Here is a 21,989-nt window from a genome sequence, read left to right as displayed (position 1 = left end):
CAAACAAGGCAGCAAATAGCCATGACTGTCCTGAGGCAAATATGAAATTGTTGATTCAGAAAGTGCCAGGAAACACAGGATGTTTCTCAACTCCCATCCCACCTTTGGAGTCTTTTCCGTGGTGACATGGTTGTATCAGGTCACATAAATTGTACCGATGTGGCTGCAGAAGATAGGGAGATGGTACGTGTGGGTCCTCAGCAAGGGCTGGGTACAGAGCCCCTCCTATCTCCATCGCCACTCGCATCTCCTTAGAGCCGCCTGATTTTTTATTTTTTTTTTTTCCAAGGAGTCCGTTTTCCTCCCAGCAGCAGCAGCCGCCGCCGCCGATGTTAGTTTTTCCATATCCACCGGGAACCACACTCCTCATTAAAGCCGTTCCAGGGTGGGAGGAGGGGAGGGATCCAGTTCCTTCCAACAACACGCCGTGCCGCCCGCAGCAGGCACGACGCTGGGACGAGCAGAAAACATTGAGCCATTGAGGAAAGCGGCGGCTGCCGTAGGCACATACCTGTGAACGGCTCCCGGTCTGCTCGCTGCAAGCTCACACCTATTGGCACCATCTGCACAAAGAGGTCCCTGATAATTTAAGAATCCTCTTTAAATGTAACCAGAATCAGAACAAAAGCATAATTTTCACATTCCTGTTAGCTTCTTTGTGACCGATCCGGGGAGCCCGGGAAAGGAGTCCTTCAGGGGCTGATTTGCCCCCGCTTCTCCCCTTTCCTGGGCTTGTTTATCTGTATTAATTAATTCATCCAAGTCTTAAAATAGTTTGGAAAGTCAGTTGCTCTTTGCTTTTCCCCTCAAAGCTTGTGAGAGGAGGACAGTGAATTTTTAATGAGATTCTTTCAAAGTGTTTGCTGGCTACGGAATCCAAAGTGCTGAAAACAAATTCATACAAATCTGAATTTTATAACCAGGCTGCTCTTGAGTTCTCTTTGCAGTGACTTAACTTCCATTCTCCTGAACCTCCGCAAATCTCTTTGGTAGTTGGTATCGGTTTCCTCAATTGCCAAAAACCTGCATTCTGCAAGGAAGAAGGATGATAATTGTATCTGCCATGTGAGTGCTGTGCCAGTGGCTTGCTGGGGTCTCTGTCCTCGTGGGGAAGAATGAGAAATCTATTTACATTCAAAGCTCTTGGCCTCCTCTGTCTAAATGTGGTCGGGTTTTCCTTTCTGTCCTGTGAAATGTGGGCTTATAAAACGGTACTTCTGTGCATGGCTTTTTCCTCCTGCCTCCCAGTTGCGTTGTCTTAGGGACCAGCTGGACGTGCTGCAGGTGAATGGGGTGTTGGAATCACGTTTTTGGAGTTCAGTCCTTTTTAAGTCAAGATGTACTGTTGGATAAGAAGTTTATGTAGAATTACTTTAGCCCTTAGTGCTTTATAAGAAACGCAGGACTGGGTCGTTGCTCTGCCTGTTCCAGGTATCCATTGTAGCGTCTGGGAGAGATGCAGACTTCCAAAAAGATAGGAGCAAATGTGTGTGCAACTGCAGGACACTTCTGTACTTTGGTCCATGGGGTCAAGACCCTGGGCAGACTCTTGGTCAGGATTTAAATACGTATTTGTCTGTGTGAATATCAGCTTTGCGCGTGAAGCTGTGGGGCTTGTGCATTGTAACTGCTTGTGTGTGTGCAAAAAAGCTGCTGCAGTGGACCAAAGCTGGTGCTCCCTCAGCTGAGGAGCAGAAGAGTGTGTTCATACAACGTCTATTGCTTTGTTGGTTGGGAACATCAGAAATGAGTTTCATGTGTGCTACATATTAAGAACTTCTGCTCTGGGATAAGACTATCGAGTCTTTTTTTATTATTTTTTAACTGGAAAATTCTGGTTTATTTCTTTATTCACGTGGGATTGCCTTCAAATAATTAAGTTCTATAAGATCAACCACAGTAATGTTTATATGGAGAAAATTATTTGGGTAGTTTTGATACATATGCTGGCAGTGAGGCGAGGAAGTGGAAAAAATGGTTCAGCATAGAGGGGAGGGATTGTCGGGGGGACGAGGGAGAGGGGCTGGGGTGACGTCAGCTCGGCTGCGTTCACAGCCCGGGCGCATCTGCTAAAAGATGATGACAGATTGTAAAGTGTCATCATTATTGAACTGAAGTGGTCCCAATTTATAAGGCTGATTAAAATTATCCCTGTCCACATTTTTCTGTAGCATTTCCTCCGGCCGGAGAGATGCCGCGGACTCTCCGGTCCGTCTGACCCGGAGGGGCTCTCGGTGCTTTCCAGAGTTGGCCGCTCTTCCCGTGTTTGCTAGTTTGTTCCTGATCCTTGGGAATGAGAGGTTATTAACAGTGGGTACCAGCTTAACATGAAGCAATGGTTAGCAGTTCATAACTATTTTTTCCTCTAAATACAGGAGGAAATTGCTGGCTATGGTGAACTATAGATGTTTTAATGGCAAGTGCTGTTAAAGAGTTTTACTTCCTGGCTTACTTATTTGTAAATTTTATTTTAATTAGTGCATTGACTTGGAAACGTGTTAATCACTAATAGATAGGTTCTAGCAACTCTTTTCTTTTTGGGCTGGTGCATACTTTTAATGCACTGAGCTGCTTGTGTGGGCGAGAAGCTTACTTTTTAAATATTTTATGGAAGGCACAAAGTCTCAAAGGTGTTTTATGTGGCAAGCTAAAGATGTAATTTAATAACAACAAATAGTTGAGGGGTTATTCGGGGAAAGTTTGCCTCTGTGCAGAAATGCTGAAGAATGTAATGGAAAATCCAAATTACCTATGCATGGCACGCTGCTTTCTGTTGCCCCCCAAAAGGACGAGCCTGTGGCTTTATTTCATTTGATTGCTCTTTTTATGGTAGAGTCTGATCCTAAAGTCTTTGCTTTTCCCTGCTGGGTTTCTGTAGCGCGCAGGGTCGCTGGCTGTGGGACATCTTCCACTCCTTCCACTGGTACATGGCTTTCAGGAGAGGTTTCCAGAGGCGGTTCAGGGGGTTGGACCCACTGACCACTTGCACATTCTGGTTGTGATAGTAATAAACCACGTTTCTCTAGATACGGAATTTTTTTCCTCTTTCCAAAAGCCCATGTGCCAAGAGACTCACTGAAAATTCAAGTTTCGGGGAGGGGGGGAGGAAGCTGATGTTTTAAAACTCTCTCCAGACGTTTTCTGTTCCCACCAGCTATCCCAAAATTGGCACTGAGTTAGAAAAGAAGAGGCCGGCTACAAACCCTGGCTCTTCCCTCCTGGCAGCTTGCGGGAGCTCGGGGCACTGCCCTCCAACCTCCGAGATAACGCCTGCGGCGCGTTTCAGCTCCTGGTGCCGTCCGGTAACGAAGTTACGCCTCGCAGAGGAGAGGGATTATAAAGGAAATGTAAAATGATTTGTAGCAGAAGTGGCATGAAATGTCATTACAGGAGAGGCGGTGTAGGCGGGGGGACCAAGGGACGGGGAGACCCCTCTTCTGTCCTGGCCGATGGCGTTGATTTAATATAGCGTTGATTTAATATAGCGTTGATTTAATACAGCATTTTAGCCACGACACTTTTTTTGTGCTCCTTTCCTCCCTTAAGTTATGCCATGTCTTTATTAGGCTTTCTGCTCTGATCTGTCACTTCCTCGGTATTTCCACAGCATTCAGCATAACTGGGTCCCAGACATGGACAAACTGCTATCCAAACAAAAATACCAGGTTTTTTGTGCAAACGCATGTGGGATGAGCAAATGGGACAGCTCTGAGCTCACTCTCACCTTCTTGTTTGCTCTTTCTTGGCAGTGAGATGCTCAGGACTGGGCTTAGACAGTTGGAATAATCCGTAAATTATTGGCAAAACTTGTGGCACATTGCGCAGGTCTGTGCAGTTATGGGCAGTGGCTCTGTGTAATGGAGCTGTATGGCTTTGCTCTGCATTGCAAATCCAAATTATTTAAATACTTGGGTAGGCAGAGACGTGCGTGGGGGTGGCCTCATCCTAACATTACTCTTTTGCTCTCTGAATTTCTTGTGGACAGTTGCGTTTGCTTTATTTTGTCCTTGATTTAAGTACAGCTGGAAAGGCATCTTAGACTGTATTTAATAACTAGTCCTTCAACACAGAGAGGTGCAGAAAGTAATTTGTCCCCTTGCCAAGCACCAGAAAGAATGGGCATTTTGTTCTTTGCTTCACAGTGATTTTACCTGGGTGTATTATGGAAAGAGAGAAAGACTTGTGCTACTGTTACCCTGCACGCTGTGTTGATTTATTGAAATTGGAGCCTGCGAGTGTGAGTCGCGAGGTACGTTCTGACATGGAATTTCTAGGAGAAATATACAATTGGCCTGGTTATTATTTTTTCCCTCCTCCGTTCGCTTGGGCCTGTTTCCAGCTTTTGCACTAAGGAACAAGACTTTAAATTAGTCTTGAATTTTAACACAATGCAGCTTTGCCTTCGTAATCCCAGCGTTTTATTTTAAAGCATCTGAGCTTGTGTTCTTGTTTCATCTCCATCACCTTGCTCACCTGCTCTGAAACAGACAGTTTCTTCCCTTCTTTTTTTCTTTTCTTTTTTTTTTTTTTTTTTTTTTTTTTTAGAGGAATGAATTAAAAAGAGGCTGCAGGCAGTTGTCCTGCTGGGCTGTAACCGTGCCTTCGCTGTGACTTAAATGTCATCGTCCCCCTTCCCTGCGCATCCGCATGGATTCCGGCTGCCTTTGCCGGTGTGCACATCCAGGCAACCCGTCGTCTTGGCAGGGGAGTTCCCGACGGAGCCAAACCTGGACGCAGGATTTGCCTGTTTCTGTCCGACACGTGTGGCCAAGGAGGTGCCGCGCTCTGCCTCGGAGCAGGCGGGAGGAAGAAGAGGAGCCAGGCTGGGCTGAAAACGGGTTTTATCAGATTATTGACTAGGAGCAGGCTGTTTGCAGCGGAGCAGAGTGGTAGAGGTTGGGTGAGAGCTCGGACATCACGTGGTCCAAGCCCTGCTCACACGTGGCCTCAGCAAGCTGGGGATGCACTGGAATATTTTTTCTTATTTAGGCAGTTCTTAGGTTGTTGTAGAAACTTAGGATGCTGACATTGCAGCGAGTGCTTTATATGGCCATTTTACTTAGAAGATTAATGGCAAACTGGAATAAATTGATTGGGCTATAACAGAACTTTATCTCTTGTTTAAGTAAAAGCATATGTGAAAGGCAGGAGGAGGGTTTGTTGGGTGAGATGGTGTAGCTGGTCTTTTTTGTAGGGCTTTATTTTGATTTATGTGCTCGTATTTGTATATAATTTTGTATCTGCTTCCAGAAGCTGAAAAAGACATTGCAAATGCAGTGGGATGAAAATGTAGGGATTAGAAAGTGGCCTGTTCGTTACAGGTAACGAGATTTGAGGAAGGCGCTTGGCCCAGGTTCAGCTAAAGCAGCAAAGGAGTTACTGCTCTGCATCGGGTGGGCACTCTCGCTTACTGGGAGGAGAAACTCCTCCTTGTATGTGAAGTTACCGGAGGAGGTTCCACTCGGGCATTACAGTCACGTATAAAACGCATGGGAGAGTTTCAGCTGTACGTGGTGAATTACGTTCTCACCTCTTAGTCTTTCTATTAAGATCGTCTCTTAAAAACCTGTCGCTGTGTTATAGAGGGAGGACACGGGGCAGCTGAGCGTTGGCTCCCGTGTGGCAGCCAGATGTGTGCTGGCACTGGGGAGGGCTGGAAGAGTCGAACCCTCTCGTATCTCAGTACGGCCTAAGAAAGCATGGGGTGCGTTGGCTGTGGAAAACTTGACGCAGATGAGAAAACCACAGGGAAGGAATTGTTTGGAGACATGGTGCTGTGTTATCCATGTCTGAGATCTGTGAAAGGAGTGAATTCCCTGATAGCAACTCTAGTTAATTTATTTCCTCTTAAGCTGTATTAAAATATGTGAAGAAATCCTTCTCTTAATTACTATTGCCAGCATACATATATTTTTTTTGTATTGCGTTATTTTTAGAGCAAGAAATTCAGGATGAGTATTTTGTACTGATTCTTTTAGACATATTTTGTATCTCCTTATTAGACATCTAGACTGCTTCTCCTCCAGTTTTAAATTATTTACTGGGCAGGTTTTAACTCTTAGAGAAAAGCTCTGATCTCAGTTAGAACTCTGCGAACCCAGCAGGGTTACCTTGCGAACAAGCCTTGAATCTGTTCCCATTAACAAATTCTCGACAAATGAAGTTGGGATTTGAGCATTGCAACGCTTAGATTTTCTCTGTACTTCACCATTAGCGGGTACCTTAATTATTGTCCCGCATAGTTATTAACAGTATCTGTGATCGTCAAGTTAAAGCACTTCCACAGGCTGATGTTTGCCTCTTGACGTGTGTAGTCATTCAGCAGAACACTTCAACGCGTGCTTGCTTTGAGACTGGGAGCAGTCATTTGCCGACAGATCGGGACCAGCACAGCGGCGATGACCTGGTGAAAGGCAGCGGTCGCTGCCCTGGGATGGTAAGAGTCAATTTTTGTGAGCACACGTAGGACAGAGAGCTGGAGCTGCTGGTGTGTAGAGACCGCGGCAACTCAGCGCAGGTCCTCTGTAGTCCTCCCACTTTCCTCTCTTCCAGTTTGATCAATGGCAAAAAGCCACCTTCCCTCGCCGGTGAAAGATCAGCTCCCAAGTAATGATGTCCAGCTGTCCTGACAAAATGTGATTGCTCATCAGTTTGGTTGATGACTTAATCTGGGGCTGATTAGCATCTTGGAGACCGTCCAGATGATCAAAAATGATACATAATTGTGCTGCGGGACACAGTTGATTTAACATTTTAGCATCCTCCCGGCTCTCGCGTTGCGATGCGCGTTTGCTCTCTACGAGGCTTGGTTTTGGGGAGGAAGGGTGCGCTGAAGCCGGGCGCCTGTCGTAGGGAGGAGGGTGTGAGCTGGAGTGGCTTGGCCTCGTGTCACCAGGTGATGGCTGCAGGGGACGTGTCGGTGGCCGGGGCTTGGCCAGGCAGAGGTGCAGAGCATCCCGCGCTCGCCCCGGCGCATCGCTCCCCGCAGAAGTTTGCTGTGCCCTCGGGGTAACGATAAATCCGTACAAGCGATAAAAATCCTCTCCTTCCCCCCCGCAAAAGCTGCGTCCTCAAGCAACTGAATACATTTTCTGTTTCTTCTTGCAGCTTTTCAGATCATCACCCCAACGAGACTTTTTGCTGCCGGGGGGAGCCGTTTGGGGAGCAGGAGAGCGGAGAAGACCCAAGGGGAACGGATACAGGGACAGCATCTGCTGTCTGCGGGTGAGACGGTGCTGCGGAGGCAGCCCGGCTCCTGCCCGGCAAGGGTTAAAGCTGGAGCAGGGACTGCTGGAAGAGTTCAGTTGTTTCGCATTAGGCCGGGGCGGCCCTGGCTGCCTTCCGTGCTCTGGGAGCCGGGGGCCGAGTCCCCAGTGTTAAATCTGCGTAACCGATGCCGTACAACTGGCACCAGCCTTGACCACAAGTGGCCGTTAAAATAAACATCCCCGGGCTTAACTGACAGGCAGGCTCAAGGAGAAACAGGCCTGCATGACGGGGAATATTAAATACCCGGCGAGAACCTAACTTCATCAGGCAAACACACCCCCCCCCCCCCCCCAGCATCGCCCCAGCCCCGCGGCATCAATGGGCGCAGTGTTTGGGGCAGGCGCGTGCCTCTCCCGGGGGGCTGAGGGGCTGGTGCCAGCGGTATAGGGGAATATGCGAGAAATTCAGCCCCGAAACACCCACCCCGGGTAAACACGACGGCTCGAGCCCCGCGGCGGCACAGGGACCGGCCGGCACGGGCACCGCGGCACCGAGCCGGGAGGCAGAGCCGGAGGAAGGGGGCTGCCGTCCCGAGGTTGCTCGGGCTCTGAGCTCCTGCTCTGGGACGTTATTTGGCATTAGGAAAGGAGGTAAAAGGCTTTATTAAAAATGAGATGTTTGGCTTAGGTCGGCAGTCTTATTTATAACGATGATTTGCAAGCTCTCCAACTCGGGACGAGTGTGAGGGCATTATTATGTCCGCAGGGATAGCGGAGCGACACATTTATTGGGTGGAATTTATCTGTCTACAGAATTCCTTTTTTTTTTTTTTTTTAGAAAAGCATAGAAACAAGCAACACTTACAAAACAAGCAAGGCGATTACACAAGTGCAATACTTGACGGACCTCGAGGCAAAAGGATTTGAACGTTCAGATGCGCATTGGTTGGTGCTGGTGGGAGAGACTTCACCCAACCCTGTAGGCGACCTAAAGTCCCTCTTGGTTAACAAGCTACTCCAGCACGTGCTGCTTAAAATCTGTCACGTTTTTGTGCTGGAAGGTAAACCACCAGAGTTATTAAGAGTGTACTATAGAAATTTCCATTCCTAAATTGTCCTTAAAAATATAGGTAATTATTATTTTTACCCGAGGAAGGCCTTAAGCAGGACGAGGACATTTATAACAAGCACACTTTTGTATCCAGATGTCCAAGGGTGCCCAAGCCTGTTTCCTGGCATTAGCAGAATTTAATATTTCTATCTGTGTTCACTACATGTGCGTATTACTTCCTAGCAAATTGTCATGTCTTCGCAAGAAGTCACTATTTTAACCCTTTAATTAAAAAAAAAAAAGAAAGAGTTACTGGAATTATTTCCACACAAGAAGAGGCAATGCCTGTTTAAGTGGCTGTAGAGGTGCGATTCGTTGGCGAGAGAGAGAACTGGCTGCTGGGTTCATCCAACTGTTAAAAGAGTTTGTGCGTCGGCTCCTCATGGCAAAGAGTTTTCTAGTGAATTGTTTCACTCGTCCTAAATTCTTTCAGTCTGCATCCTTTGTTACTAGGGAGAAAGCTTAAAACAGAAGTAAGCTCTGCTAGGCTTTTGGCTACGTCTTTGGGACAGCTACCTGGTTTTTCCTGCTTTCTTGTTCGCGTGAGGGAGAATGGCTAATGCAGGAGGTGACATTCGCTGCTTTCCAGACTCTTATGCTTTGGCAGATTTTTTTCTTTCTTTTTTTCCCTAGGAAACAAAAGGATTATTTTTATCCTATCCTGCTCTATAAGTGCTCCTAGATGAACAGGAGATTCAGGCCTGAATTCTCCTGAATCAGCCACAGCGTGTCCTGCGGAGCTGGTTCCTCTAGCAGAGTAAAGCAGCCTTAGCGTGAGCATCACTAAGTACCCAGTGAAAGGGATGACTAATTTCTACGCCTATTTGAAAGGCCCTTTTGACCAAGTATCGCAGAGAAATCTTTTTGCCTGCTTACAGTGTATCCAGAAGCTGTACTGCTTCAGCTAGAAAGAAATAGCTAAATTTGTAAAATACTGTGGACTAGAATGGGCAGAGTTATCCTGGTGTTTATATCAATGTATTTTCTAGAGGAGAATAGGTATAAGATATACCACATGTTATTTTATCTATATATTAAACTTGGATTGAATTGGCATAACTGTTTTGGATTAACAAAAAAAATTACATCTTCATTATAACCATGCAAGGCCTGTCAATAAATTGGAAAACGTATGTGGCAGAGTTGTCAGGCATTACTGCTGAAAAATGGGCTGGAAGAACATGTGAAACAAGATGAGAATGTGTTACAAATCTCTATTTCAGTGTCTAAAGCAAAGAGGTGAGGTTTACAGGAGCACAGACATCTTCTGTCTGCTCCGGGAAGTACTTGAGTGTACTTCTCAGTACAGATGGGTAGAGTAGCTCCATTCCCTATACTTTCTCAAATCCCAAGGACCTTTATTTTCATCTTGCCCTTAATGACCAGATAATAAAGAAATAAAAATGTATTAATCTGGTGCCACAGCGACTAAAGCACAGAGGAGCAGGCTTCACTGATGTTACCCACCCCAGAAGACTTGCCCAGGGCTTCTCGAAGGCTGCGTGCTGGGACTCTTAGGAAAAACATGTATTCCTAATGATAGCCATCCATTTCTGCACCTCTCTGTTGGAGTGAAGAGTCAGTTCAGGGGGTTTTGTTATTCTGGAAGGATGTTTTAAGTTACCGTTAACAGCGTTATGGGAAAATGTGGCAGCTCTTTGTACAAACATCCAGGAGGATGGATGGGAGCTGACCATCTTCAACTAGTTTCACCCTTTCCAGCCTTGCAAAAACACCTGGTTAGTGTTGGGATCACTCTTTTGTTTCATTTTAATATGAATGTTTCAATTTACATTATTCTCCTCCTTTTTCTGACTTCTCAGTAAAGCCCAGGTGTCTCGCAGAGGTACCCAGCACCAGGACGCCTTTCCCACCATACCCTCAGACCCTTCCACCCCTTGGATGTTTCATTTACAGCAATGACTGCTCAAACCAGCTGGCTGGTTGAAATAGCCGCATTTGAGGCAGATGATGTTGAGCGTACTCAGTCTCTTGGGCAGTTGGAGAGTTAAACGAGGCAGCCCGTGATGCCAAGTTCCCCCTCCTGCCCCCGGCACTGGATTTGGCATGGACCGCAGTAGCGTTCCAGTTCGGAGAATTCAAATGACCGTCCAGGTAGTCGGTTCCTAATGGCACAATTTACCCTTTGTGAACACGTTTTATGAAAGATCCCACTGTTTGTCTCAAGTTGTGAAAAAAAAAAAACCCAAACTAACCCAACTGTAAACGTCCAGGCCACGAAACTGCCTAATCCAAACACAGGCACGAGCCGGGGGCTTTGCTGGCGTTTGCCGCCCGCGGGTTTTGCCCATGTGTTCCTTGGCCTGGTGCTGAACATCGTATTTATGAGCACACACCAAAGAAAAAGCAAGCCTTCTGAAGGAGATACAATCCTGGTTTTAGCACTGGACTTTTAAAAAGCAAAAAAAGTGAAGTAATGAGGGCCTCTGGGAGAGCAGCCATGGTCCATTTTTAGAGTCGTGGACGGTAGGTGAAAGCCCTGGGTCTCTGGGTCTGCCTGAGCAGGCGTAGAGGTTGGAAAGATGTTCGGAAAGATGTTCTTGCACCCTCTCTCTAAAGCAGTGAATTTGCCCTTCAGAGCACATCCCCAAAGAGAGAGAAGGGACCACACTGCATCGTGACGGTGTTCGGTGTAGATGGAAAATGGGCACTGGCTGGTTTGGCAATAACTTGGAGTTTGGGGCAGATCCACAAGGATGACGTACGTGACCCTTCCAGCTCTGTTATCGCATGCATCTGTATCTGGGGCTTTCCCTGCTGCAGGAAACCTCACAGCCTTCCACGCTGGGAAGGGGGGAGTGCTGGCACCTTTTGGATGAGAGTAGAAAGGCTGAAAATAACCCGGCAGCTGCCACGGTCCCCGCAGGCATCCCGACTGCTTGCAGGGGTGGCAGAGGAACATGCTTCCTAGCAGGGTATCTCCCCTTACTGCACTTGTTCTCAACTGGACATAGCGAAGTTGTACTGAGAGACCCAGAAGACGATTTGCCTGTAGATCCTCAGCAGGGAGAGCAGGCTGTGCTCTGGGGATATGGACTTTTTCCTAATTGAATGCAAGCTTTTCTTCTTTTTTAACATGGCAGACAGTTTTTCCTCCTCCTCCTCCTCTTCTGACCTTCTTCTATACTGTAGGTTCAGTTTCAGCTGCTTAGGGCAGCCTGTGATCTGTATTTTTAGTACTTAAAATGAATTTTAAAGTACTTTTTGACCCTCTGGTAGTTATGGCTCTATCTGTAGGCAGCAGAACACCGTCACAGCCCAGGGCTCTGCAACTTCTGATGGAAAAGAGAGACCTTGATTTGCAAAGCAGCGGACAGGAGTCCTGGGGTAGCTTTTGGTTCGTGCATCCTTGTCCTTGTTGTACCCACAGGTAATGGTTGTCCATTTCCCGTAGCAGGCAGCATCCCAGTGCTGCTTCCAAAGCTCCCTGTTCATCTGCTACATCCAAGGGCTACAGCAAACCAGAGAATAACCATGGTTTGAAACAGTGAGCTCAGCAAAGCAGCCCTGCGTGACAGCAGCGCTGGCTCTGTGCTGTCTTGCTGTGTGGTGTTGACTGAATATCCTTTTGTTTGCACTGGTTTAAAAACACACTAATTTTGGTATCATTCCACGGCTGTGTTATCAACTAGAGCGTGCCAGGAACTGTGCTGAAAAGGTCAGAAAATCCCAGTTCATTGAAAATTCTCGCAGAAAAATATCGTAGTAAAATGGTCCAGAGAAGACCATGCAAGTGACCTTGCAGAGGTCACAGAGGGGAATCGTCAGAGGGATGAACAGGACAGGATTATCAAGGGATTCTTCAAGGTGCCAGAGATCTCGAGGAAATGGGCTGTGGGACCCAGAGGTCCCATCTGGTCCTAGCTGGAGTTAAGAGCATGGAAGATGCTGGTCGCTGGGGTGACCCATGCTCTTTGGGGTGAAATGTTGACATCCTTTTCTTCAAAACGTTTTGTACTCTGGCAGAATAAGGAACTGCATGAGCTTTAGTGTTGGAAATGTCATCTCAGTCCACTTGATGGTGGAGCTTTGGGTCTTGCAGTGATGATAAATGCTGAACGTGGTGTCCTGGCTCCGTTTTCTCTCCTTTCGGCTGCTTATTCCCAGGATGTGGCAGCATAGCTGTTGCCTGTTATCCGATTTACCAGTTGCTCGTAAGGGGGTACCTGGTGGGAGCTGGCAAATCCATCATCGTGCTCATGTACCGAAGCGATACCTCTGGCCTGCAGGAGAAAAGACTAAATGAACCCAAAAGTAATGTGTATTAAAAGAAAATGTAAAATGGCAGAGGCCACATGAACTAAGCAGAGGTATTTTCTAGCTGTCTAGTCTAACGTTTGGTATCATTTTTCTCTAGGATTACAGGGGCTTTCACCTCATAAATTTGTGCCTGTTTGAGGTCGTTAATCTTTCTTTACATGTTGCCTTGCAATTTTAGAGCTTTGCCACCATCTGGGATCACATTTTAAATGGAGTTTCCACTCAGTACGTTCCTTTTCATGAAATTATTTATATATAGAGAAATATATAATAAATATATCAGGACTGGGTTGTTTTTAAACATTTTCAGTGCTTTCGCAAGGGCTTACCTTGTGTGGAAAAACTTGTCTTCTCTAATAGAGAGCCATAATAGTGACCAATTAAAGGATCACATTTGCAATATGCTTTTAAATGGCAATTTAAAATATTGGTGAGCGACCTGCCTCACGATCCGCCAGGGAAGGTGAGCTCCATCGGAGAACGCCAGGCCAGGGAGCACATCGCTGTGTCGGAAAATCTCGGAGTATGAGATGCACCAGGAAAGCACCATCTTTTGGCAACTGGATATCACAAACCTGGAGAAGGATTGCTGCAGCTTCCCCGTTGCCTTTGGGATGGGACCTTCTTGGTGAGCGTGTATTGCCCTTAGCTCCTCTTTCTTACAGACTTACCTTCCAGCCTGGTCCGCTCCCTAAACCAAACGTGACCCATCTCTGGTGCTCTTAATAAACAGGCCTTCTCCCCAAAGGCAGTAATGACCCGCCGTTGGTTGCACCAGCTTCTTCTGGCCCCGCCAGAGCCAAGATGTCTGTTCCAGGCCCTGCTAATTATTTTAGAGGGATTTTGAACAAATAAATAGCCTGAACATTTCAGCGGTTCCTTGGGTAATTTTAGCTCTGGACCCCTCCAAGAATGTACAGCATAAATAGGTGAATCTGTAATACATCCACAATTAACTCTATATACAGCGAGCAGCTCGGAGGCACGCTATGGAGGAATAGTGTCAATAAACAGGTATGCTGCGGGCCGTGGAAATGTGGTCTTTGTTATTGGAGAAGGATAGCTCTGACCAGGAGGTAGGGTGCAGTCTGGAAAAGCAAACAGTGCAGCTATAGATCCTTCTGCCCCCACCCAACTAGTTGGAATTCAGAAATCCGTCATTTCAGTGTATCCCTGCTGAAGTACATCCTCGCTCGTGCTGGTGTAAATCAGGGCTGACTCATCATGAGCAAAGCTTGGCTTTGTAGCTAAATGTCACGGATGTGGCAGGAAGGTTTCACCTACGCTAGTGACTTTGCAAGTGCAACTTAGTGAACAGGAAAAAAAGATTCCCCGGGATATTTTATAACGCCAAGGCATGAAATTGCACAGCAGAATTTTCTCCCAAGACCTTTTCCCCTTCGGCATTTGTAGCCACATGTGCAGCCATCATTCCCCAAGAAACCCAACGCCCAGACGTGAATCATTTCTTGATTTTTCATGCTTTTAACTTTTCATTGCTGAGGCTTCGCTCAGCCGGGAAAAGTAGGGACCTGTTTCAGCTTTGGAAAACCTTAGACGGAGGGACGGCTGGGGAAGGGAGTTAAAAATGAAACAGCAGATTTATATATATAAAAAGTAAAAATATATGTTCTACATCTGAAGTTTATTTAGGTCCTTTGGGAGAGTGGCGCGGCACTACGTCTCTACTAAATTGCCAACATTTTATGGTCGTGCTGGCACTGAGTCAAACACACATCTCCTTGGCTTGGGTTGCTGTCTTAAAGCAGGCAGATTCCAGTATGTTTTTCTATGAACTGAATATTACTATTGACTGGACAAGGGAAGCTCTGCCCAGCAAGAACATATAGGTAACTTTTCTTTCGGATAGATCTAGCGAGACTTAATTATATTGATATTGTGTGACTGAAGAGCCGACCCCTTGTGACCCACCCGGACATTAGATCTCTGTGCATTTTAAGACAGGTACAACTTTTTTTTTTTTTTCTTTTGATTTTATTTTGATTGGAATCATAGTAATAATTGGAAAGTTTCAAGGGGCCTATTTTTAGCCGGTTAGCTGTTGTGTATGCAAGTATGTTAGTAGCATGCACGTGGAGCCTTGTGCGCATGAATGTATGTATAAAATACACACGGCACAAGGTACCGCTGGGATTTACACAAGAGGCTGAGCAGTTTGCTGCTCAATTTCCTTTCAAAACCCTTGCCTACATGTGTATCTTTGTGCAAAATCGCTAGGTTGTTCATCAATCAAGGTTGCTGCACACGTAGAGCACCTACCACAAAGCCTCACCGGCGAGCGGCGAGGAAGCAGCAGCTCTCCGTAATCCCCCCCTGTTATGAAGAAGGGTGTTTTGCAGGAGTCGTTGGTTACTATACAGCACGAGATGGTCTGACTTCAGTCAAGACACGCATCTTCCCACACTTCCCAGCAGCTGGGAGTGACCCGGTTTATCTCCTTTCTGCTTGCTGCCTCTTGCTCTTCTGCCCGGGGCTGGGAAGCCGTTTCTGCTCGGGCTTGGGAAAGTGGAGCTTTGATCTGCAGATGCGTAAGGAGGAAGGGTCAAGATCTAAAGCAGAATAGACTGGCAGAGAAACAGCCTGTTGGATCATGTTGATCAAATTATGCTCTGCGATGGAGAATCTCTTTTATTTTTTGGTCCAGAGTACAAGAGAACTGAGAGCTTTTCTTTGAAGCTGAGAAGATGAGTTCATGCCTCAGTGCCTTGGGAAGCTGGAGAACTGTGCTTTACAGTTCATCTGTACCTTCCACAAACGCTCAGGAAAACATTCAATAATACCTCTCAGCCTGGTTTTCCAGGGTACTGCTCTTCTTCACACCTTTCTGTTTGTGCCAAAGGCTTCCCTCTCTTTTGACTGTTGGAGTCTCCGGTGCCCGCAAGCTGTTACTGAAGTATTTGTTGCGCCAAGTTAATTCTATTTCTTTTGACCGAATAGTTGCTTCCTCTCATAATTTATTAATATTTGCTGTTGTTCCATTTCCTTCTGTTTTTCAAGATTTTTCTGCCATTAAGCGCGCTCAGATTTGAGTGGTTTGGTTAAGTAGGTGCCTTTCAGTGGGGAAAGAAATGATAGTATCTAGAGTGTATAGGAATTATTTATGGCTCGCTTTGTTTTTCCCCAAGCCAGATTTCTGCGATGGGCACCCAGGGTGATACTTCGAAAGGCTGTCCTTAGCGTTGTTTTAATATTAACGCCAAGTATACTTTTGGTTATCTGAATCAATAGATAATAGGAGTTTACCTTATACAAACAGGTAGAATAATGGATTTTTTGTTCACCTTTCTGAAACTGATTCATTCATAACTTGCTACTGTGTTTTGAAAGACGCCTTGTGAGTTTGAGCTGTTGAGGTGCTCGGCCGAGCGAGCAGATAAAACAGAGGCTCCTGAAGCCGTGCCATGGTTTATTGTGGAGAGAAGGAAGGTAAAACCCCGTCGCTGCAAAGGATAAAACTTACTTGATCTAGCTCTGGGCTCCTCCTCGTTTGTGATCTTGAGAGAAGAGGGTCTTCCCTCCCCTCCGACTTCACCTCCCATGCGGCACGGTTACTTGCATGGGATTTGTGCCGCTCACGCTGTAAGAATAACATCGCCAGCCCTGTCTGAGCAGTGGGTTGTTCGAGGACAATGTGGGACTTGTTTTCATGCACACGTGTAGGAGAGCCTGGAGATTTCCCTAGGCTGAGCTGGGGTATCTAACACTGGGATTAAATACGCCGTCGGAGTTTATGTAATGCCATACCAATAAGGAGGCTGAGAGGAGAGACCATGTGCATTTACAGTCCCAGAGAAGAGCGTTTACTCTGGTGTATAATAGCCTTCTGTTGGGTTTTAGTAGCGTATAGTTTAGTAAATTAGGAGTCTTCAGGTACTTAGCACTTTAATGGTTCTCACTAAGAACATAATTAAACCATAGACCCCTTAGGGAGAAAAAACAGTTTATTGTGCATATTTTTAGAATCTGTTACCAGCCCTCATAAAACCTGGTAGATACAAGCCAGAGAACATGCCTTAGCTGGCGACCCAGAATCCATTCAGCCGCCCCCGCCGAGTGTCGCCCCGCAGTCACACGTTACAAATCTGCCCCGTGAATTATGGAATTAATTTTCCCCAATCTGATTTCAAAACGCATTTGCAGCGCAGTTTTTCTCCGGCTGCTGGAGGTGTGAGGGAGGCAGGAAGTTTATTATATTGCACCTTGTGCTGACACATAAAGCTGGTTTTGGCTAATCGTTTTTTTATTTAAAAACATTTTATGTTTCACAGAGGTATCCAGAAATGAGGCTTGTTGGAGACAAGGGCTCTGCTCTGTTCCTCTCACCATGCGTCTGCCTTGGGCTTGTTTATTTAGTTGCATCTGACTTGGAGCTGCGTTTTTCTGTGCCTGTGTGTGTCAGGAGTTCACAGTTCTCGATGTAGGGGAACTCCTGGCCGCTTCCTAGGATGCTTTTCCTTGCAAAGCAGCCACAAAGCAAAGCGTAAAGCTCAAAATCCCCAGCGAGACAAGCCGGGTGAAGTGATCCTGGAATGCTTTTCCCTCCTCCCGGGTTCTGACACCGCCGCCTCCAACACCGCCGCGATGTTTCCGTAGGGTATGATTACACTGGGAAAGCACTAGGCATGCCTGTGGTGGGCAGGTACCCCCTCTAACCCCAGCGATGCACCCCAGCAGGACCCACCGGACGGGCCGTCGGGTGCCCCCAGCACCCCTGGGCAGCGGTTGACTGGGGCAGAGGAAGGAACCAGAAAGCTTTCCAGTATCACAGGTGCCTGCGCTCGGGGCCGCTGTGATTCACACGTTGCTCTGGGTCTTTGCTCTTGCCTCAACACCCCCTCCCCGAGTAAACACGGCTTTCTCCCCGGGAAACCTGTGCCGCGCTACACCCGTGCTCGCAGCATCTGGAAGGCATTGGGAGGAACACACACACACAGAGCGCTCTCCTCCCCCAGCAGCCTTTAAACGAATTTCTGATACACGCGAATCGCTTCTCTATCTCTGTGTTTTGTTTTCCGTACTTGAGGTTTACACACCGGAGAAGTGGCCGCAGCGGTGGGGAGGAAGGGTCCCGTACTGATAGTGCCCCCAGAGGCTCCATCACCAGCGCTGCTCTTATCAAATGCATTTCTTTCCCTCTGTCAAATCAAATGCCGAGGAACCCTGTGTTATTCATGGTGTGTCTGCTGCTGTTCTAGACTTTCAGTCTTGCTTGTCATTTGAGTTATCTTGCCTGTCGCACAGCATTGCCCCCGCTGACACCGTGATGGTGTCAGTGCTGATAAGGTGAAGGATGGAAATGCTATAGCACCTGGGAGTGAATTATTAACCCACGCCAGATTTCTGTACTTTGCTTCTCCTTTTTCCCCATTTCTACTTCAGGATAAGAATTAGGCTGCCGCTAAAAGCCATAAGCCACAGCAGACCCAGCTGGCCAGCCCGGGCTGTTCCCACACGAGCCCGCACGTGGCTGCAGCGTGAGCCCAAACCAAGAACTTTCTTCTGCTTCTTGTCCCACTGCACTGCGTCTAGAGGCAAGAATTTTATCTTTCTGCCCTTAAGCACAGCAGGCTGGGGGGAAGATGTCTTGAGTCCCAGCCCAAAGCAACGAGCGGGATTTGCTGGCTGTGGTTGGCCTTGACGGATGAGGGCATCAGCGTGAGTCTGTGATGGAGAGCCAGGGGATGGGGGAACCGAATGGCACGTTCGATAGCTAAGGATGGTCCTTGCTTTAAAATTAAACAGTGTCAGCCCAGCCCTGCAAAGCCACAGTCAAATATATCACTGCTCAGCGCCATCGCATTACGAGAGTTAATTACATGTGTAAGTAGGTATGTAATTACACGTGTAATACTGCCTGTTCTCCGTGGTCCCCGGCCATAAGGGCTGCCTGCGTCGAAGGGAGCGGATCCAGGCACGCTGCCGATGGGGAGACAGGCGGCGGCTGCGTTGCAGGAGGGGATAAGCAGGAATGCCGCCTTCCTGCGGCTCTGGTATGTTAGAATCGGGCAGTTACGCACTGGAAACCGGCTCATCTCGGGCTAAACGTTACAACCTGTAGGGCTGATACCTCATCTAGGTCAGTTTTGGTTAAAGCACTTAAAAAAAATTAAAAATAGAAGAAGCCGAGAAAGCAACCTGCCGTTTTGGAAGGATAAAAGCATTTCTCAGCAATTTGGGATCAAGGTAAAAAAAATCTCCTTGTGAGCCTCCCTGACGTTCTGGGAATGCTCAAGAGCAGTCCAACAAGCAGATTAACTCGAAACAGGTCCCGTGCGGAGGGGAAGGACCCTCGGTGGCACCCGGGGCTGCTGCTGCCCCGGGATGGGGGGAGCCCTGACCCCCCACCCCCTTGCCGGAGCGGACTTGGCAGAGCTCCTTGACCCCGACACCGCTCCATCCGGCACCGCTGTCCGAGGAAGGAAGGATGCGGTCTCCTGTCCTAAGGGGTTACAGCAGCCTCAAACCCATATAAAGCAACAGCTTTATTAATCCCAGCTTTGCTAATAAGGAATTACAATAGTTGTGGGATTTGGCAGTGGAAGCACACTCAGTTGCCATGCATCGTACAGTATTTTCCCTGTTTTGTTTGTATTTTTGATTTAACTACAAATAATTTAAAGATGTGTTGTGTCTCCTTCAATTAAAATTTGCATCTTCATCCTCTCTTTTTTTTTGTCGCAGTTCTAAAACAATACTAACGAATTTGAGCTTGTCAGATATGCTAAGATAAATTGGTAACTTCATTCTTTCTGCTAAAATTGCAGCATTTCTAAGGGTAGCAGTTATTAACCAATGAGGATTTGGTTTTGTTTCCTTTGTAAAATTTGCAGCTTTATTGTACTGGATGGAAGATCTCCCGGTGTCAAAAAATTTCAGGCTGATAGAAGAATAATATTGTCACAAGGCCAGTATGTAAATACCTTAACCAATATAGCATGTTTAGAGGCATTACACTTCCCTCTCCCAAATTACGATTTTGGAAAGCAACTCTACCACCACATTTATTTCAAATTTAAACATTTTGAAAGAATATCTCCTAGGTCTCGAAATCTGGTTTCCATTCCTGGCTGTGTTTGACCTACTGTGTGACCCTGAGAAAATCTTTTTCTCAGTTTCTGTATCTGCTTAGTTGCTCTGATGATCTTCAGCAGTCATGCAGAGCAACTTAACATCCGTTGGTGTCGAGCTATGTGTAACATTTCAGTATTAAATAATAGTGGTTTAATTTCAGATGAGTGGGTTTTGGTAATGATGAAAAAAGAGAAAATTAAAACTCTTGGGTTTTAGATGGTGTGTTGGTTTAAAAATTCCTTGGGTTTGCATGAAGAAAATTGAATGAAGTAATTTTCTCTAAAAAGAAATGAGTGCCCAGAGGCAAAGGATGGTTCTTCTGCGAGCAAACTTGGGGAAAGAAACAAGGAAAAAGGCCAAGAGCTCTGTAGCTCCCTGCAATGATGAGCCTTGGAGGGGGACTGATCCTTTTTTTCTTCCATCTTTCAGACGCAGCCAGTGCCCAACCCCATCGCCTACTTCATGCATCGCTCGCCGTGGTGGTTTCATCAGTTCGAGACCCTGGTCAATCACTTCATCGAGCTGGTGGTGCCGTTCTTTCTCTTCCTGGGACGGCGGATGTGCGTCGTACACGGCCTCTTGCAGATCCTCTTCCAGGTGAGATGCTCCTGGGTTTCCTTCATAAGGGTCACATCTTCACCCGGGGTGGAGCAGAGGCGGTTCGAAGGGTGTAAAACCTCTCCCGCTGCCTGCGCCTGGGGGCCATGGGGTGGGCTGGGACCTGGATGGCCGAGATGCAGACACGCATTCCTAACGCCGGCTCCGTAACCGGCAGCCAGGACGCGGGCACGCGTGCCGGGAGCGGCGGCGGTGTGGTTCGCTGGAGCCTGTCTTCTCCGAGCAGGAGCAGCAACCAGAGGAACTGACTCAATCGGCAGGTCGAGAGTTCAGGCTCAAGCGAATTAAGATGATTCACAGCTATTAACTGTTGGCGCTCGGGTGGTTTGCGCTGGCATGGCTGCTCTTAGTGTGTTGCTGGAGGTTTGTTTCCCTTGCCGCTGGTTTGGTTTCCATTCATTGGGATGGCAGAGAAATGTCAGCCCAGGACTAGTGCACAGGGTCTGATCCGGCAGCTGTGGAAGGCTAGGATGAATTCTTGCAATTTCTCCGAAAGTTAATTTTTTTAGACTTCTTTCACCCTTTGAAGGGATCTTTTTATGTTTAACATTCAATATCTCTGAAAACATTTGAGCTGCTTTTTACAACCACCAGGTTTACTGAGCCTAGGTTCATAGTGAAACTAATTTCTTCAAAAATTAATGGCATTCACATTCCAGTTGATTTTGTTGGGGGTTTTTTTATACATGAAATAATTAAATCTGTGCAAAAGTCAGAGGACAGAAGCTCCTGCGCATATACTTCCCTACTCCGCATCTGATTTCTGTCATCTCTGACCCAGCAAAGAGCTCAGTAAACCCCAGCCACTCTGACTTGCAGAAGCGCAGCCCTTGCTGACTGCAGTGTTTGTTCAATATCATTTCAGCATCATGAAATTCATATTCGGTAGCTGTTCCTGCTTCCTGTAAATACGTGTGATGATTAAACTGGAGAACAGCTTATAAACTCTTACCGGCAAACCACAAAAATGCTGATCGGATTTTAAAGGGCTGACATAAAACCCGCAGGATTTGTGCCCTCGCAGAGATGCCCACTCCTTCTCCTGCTCCCGAAACGCATCCTGTTGTGTCTGGGTACCACCGAACATACAGCTTGTACCTTTGCTCGCTCAACACACCTTTTAGCGTCAGGTTTTTTTTGTTAGGATGGATCTTCTCAGGCAGCTGGAGTTCCCGGCAGCGGGGCAGAAGAGGTCTGACCCAAAGAGGTGCCAGTTCTGTTTGCGATGGGCATCGCACCTGAGGTTTTCGGTATCACTGGAAGGATTAGTTTCAGCCCAACCCTAAAAAAACCTGCTCTTTTGTCTCGTGGACAAAGCAAAACATCCCATCTCTGTTGGCTGCTCGTTGCAGAAGCAGGCGGGCGTTGAGACGCAGTGGAGATCGGATTAGCAAGCAGGAATTGCGAGTAGAAATACTTTTGCGTGTAAGGAAGCGTAGGGAGGGCGGTGATGGCTCTTTCTAAGGTGAGCAGACCTAGAAAGGAGCAGAACACACCACGGCGAGTGGCCTGTCAGAAAACAAACCACGTTGCCAAATTCCCCGGCTTTGGCACGGCTGTCGTGTCTCGGGGCAGAGCTGTCGTGCTCTGCTCACTTCTGTGTTGGCAGAAAAATGATAGCGTAATGGCCTGAGATAGTGATGCTTTGTCTTCCCATCTCTGCCCGAAGAAACTTCCGT

The 21,989-nt window shown here is 47.0% G+C and overlaps 1 protein-coding gene across 3 annotated transcripts in view; it reads left to right on the top strand.

Moving 5' to 3' along the window:
• LMF1 (lipase maturation factor 1) overlaps positions 1-21,989 on the top strand; it is a 206,732-nt gene that overhangs the window by 120,596 nt on the left and 64,147 nt on the right. For all 3 annotated transcript variants that reach the window (XM_052773477.1, XM_052773478.1, XM_052773479.1), the window contains one exon: positions 20,122-20,289. In XM_052773477.1, the coding sequence (XP_052629437.1) occupies positions 20,122-20,289 (168 nt within the window). The remainder of the gene's footprint in view (positions 1-20,121; positions 20,290-21,989) is intronic.

This window comes from Harpia harpyja, chromosome 21 (assembly GCF_026419915.1).
Source record: "Harpia harpyja isolate bHarHar1 chromosome 21, bHarHar1 primary haplotype, whole genome shotgun sequence".
Classification (NCBI taxonomy): domain Eukaryota; kingdom Metazoa; phylum Chordata; class Aves; order Accipitriformes; family Accipitridae; genus Harpia; species Harpia harpyja.
This window is presented reverse-complemented; position numbering and strand designations above follow the sequence as displayed.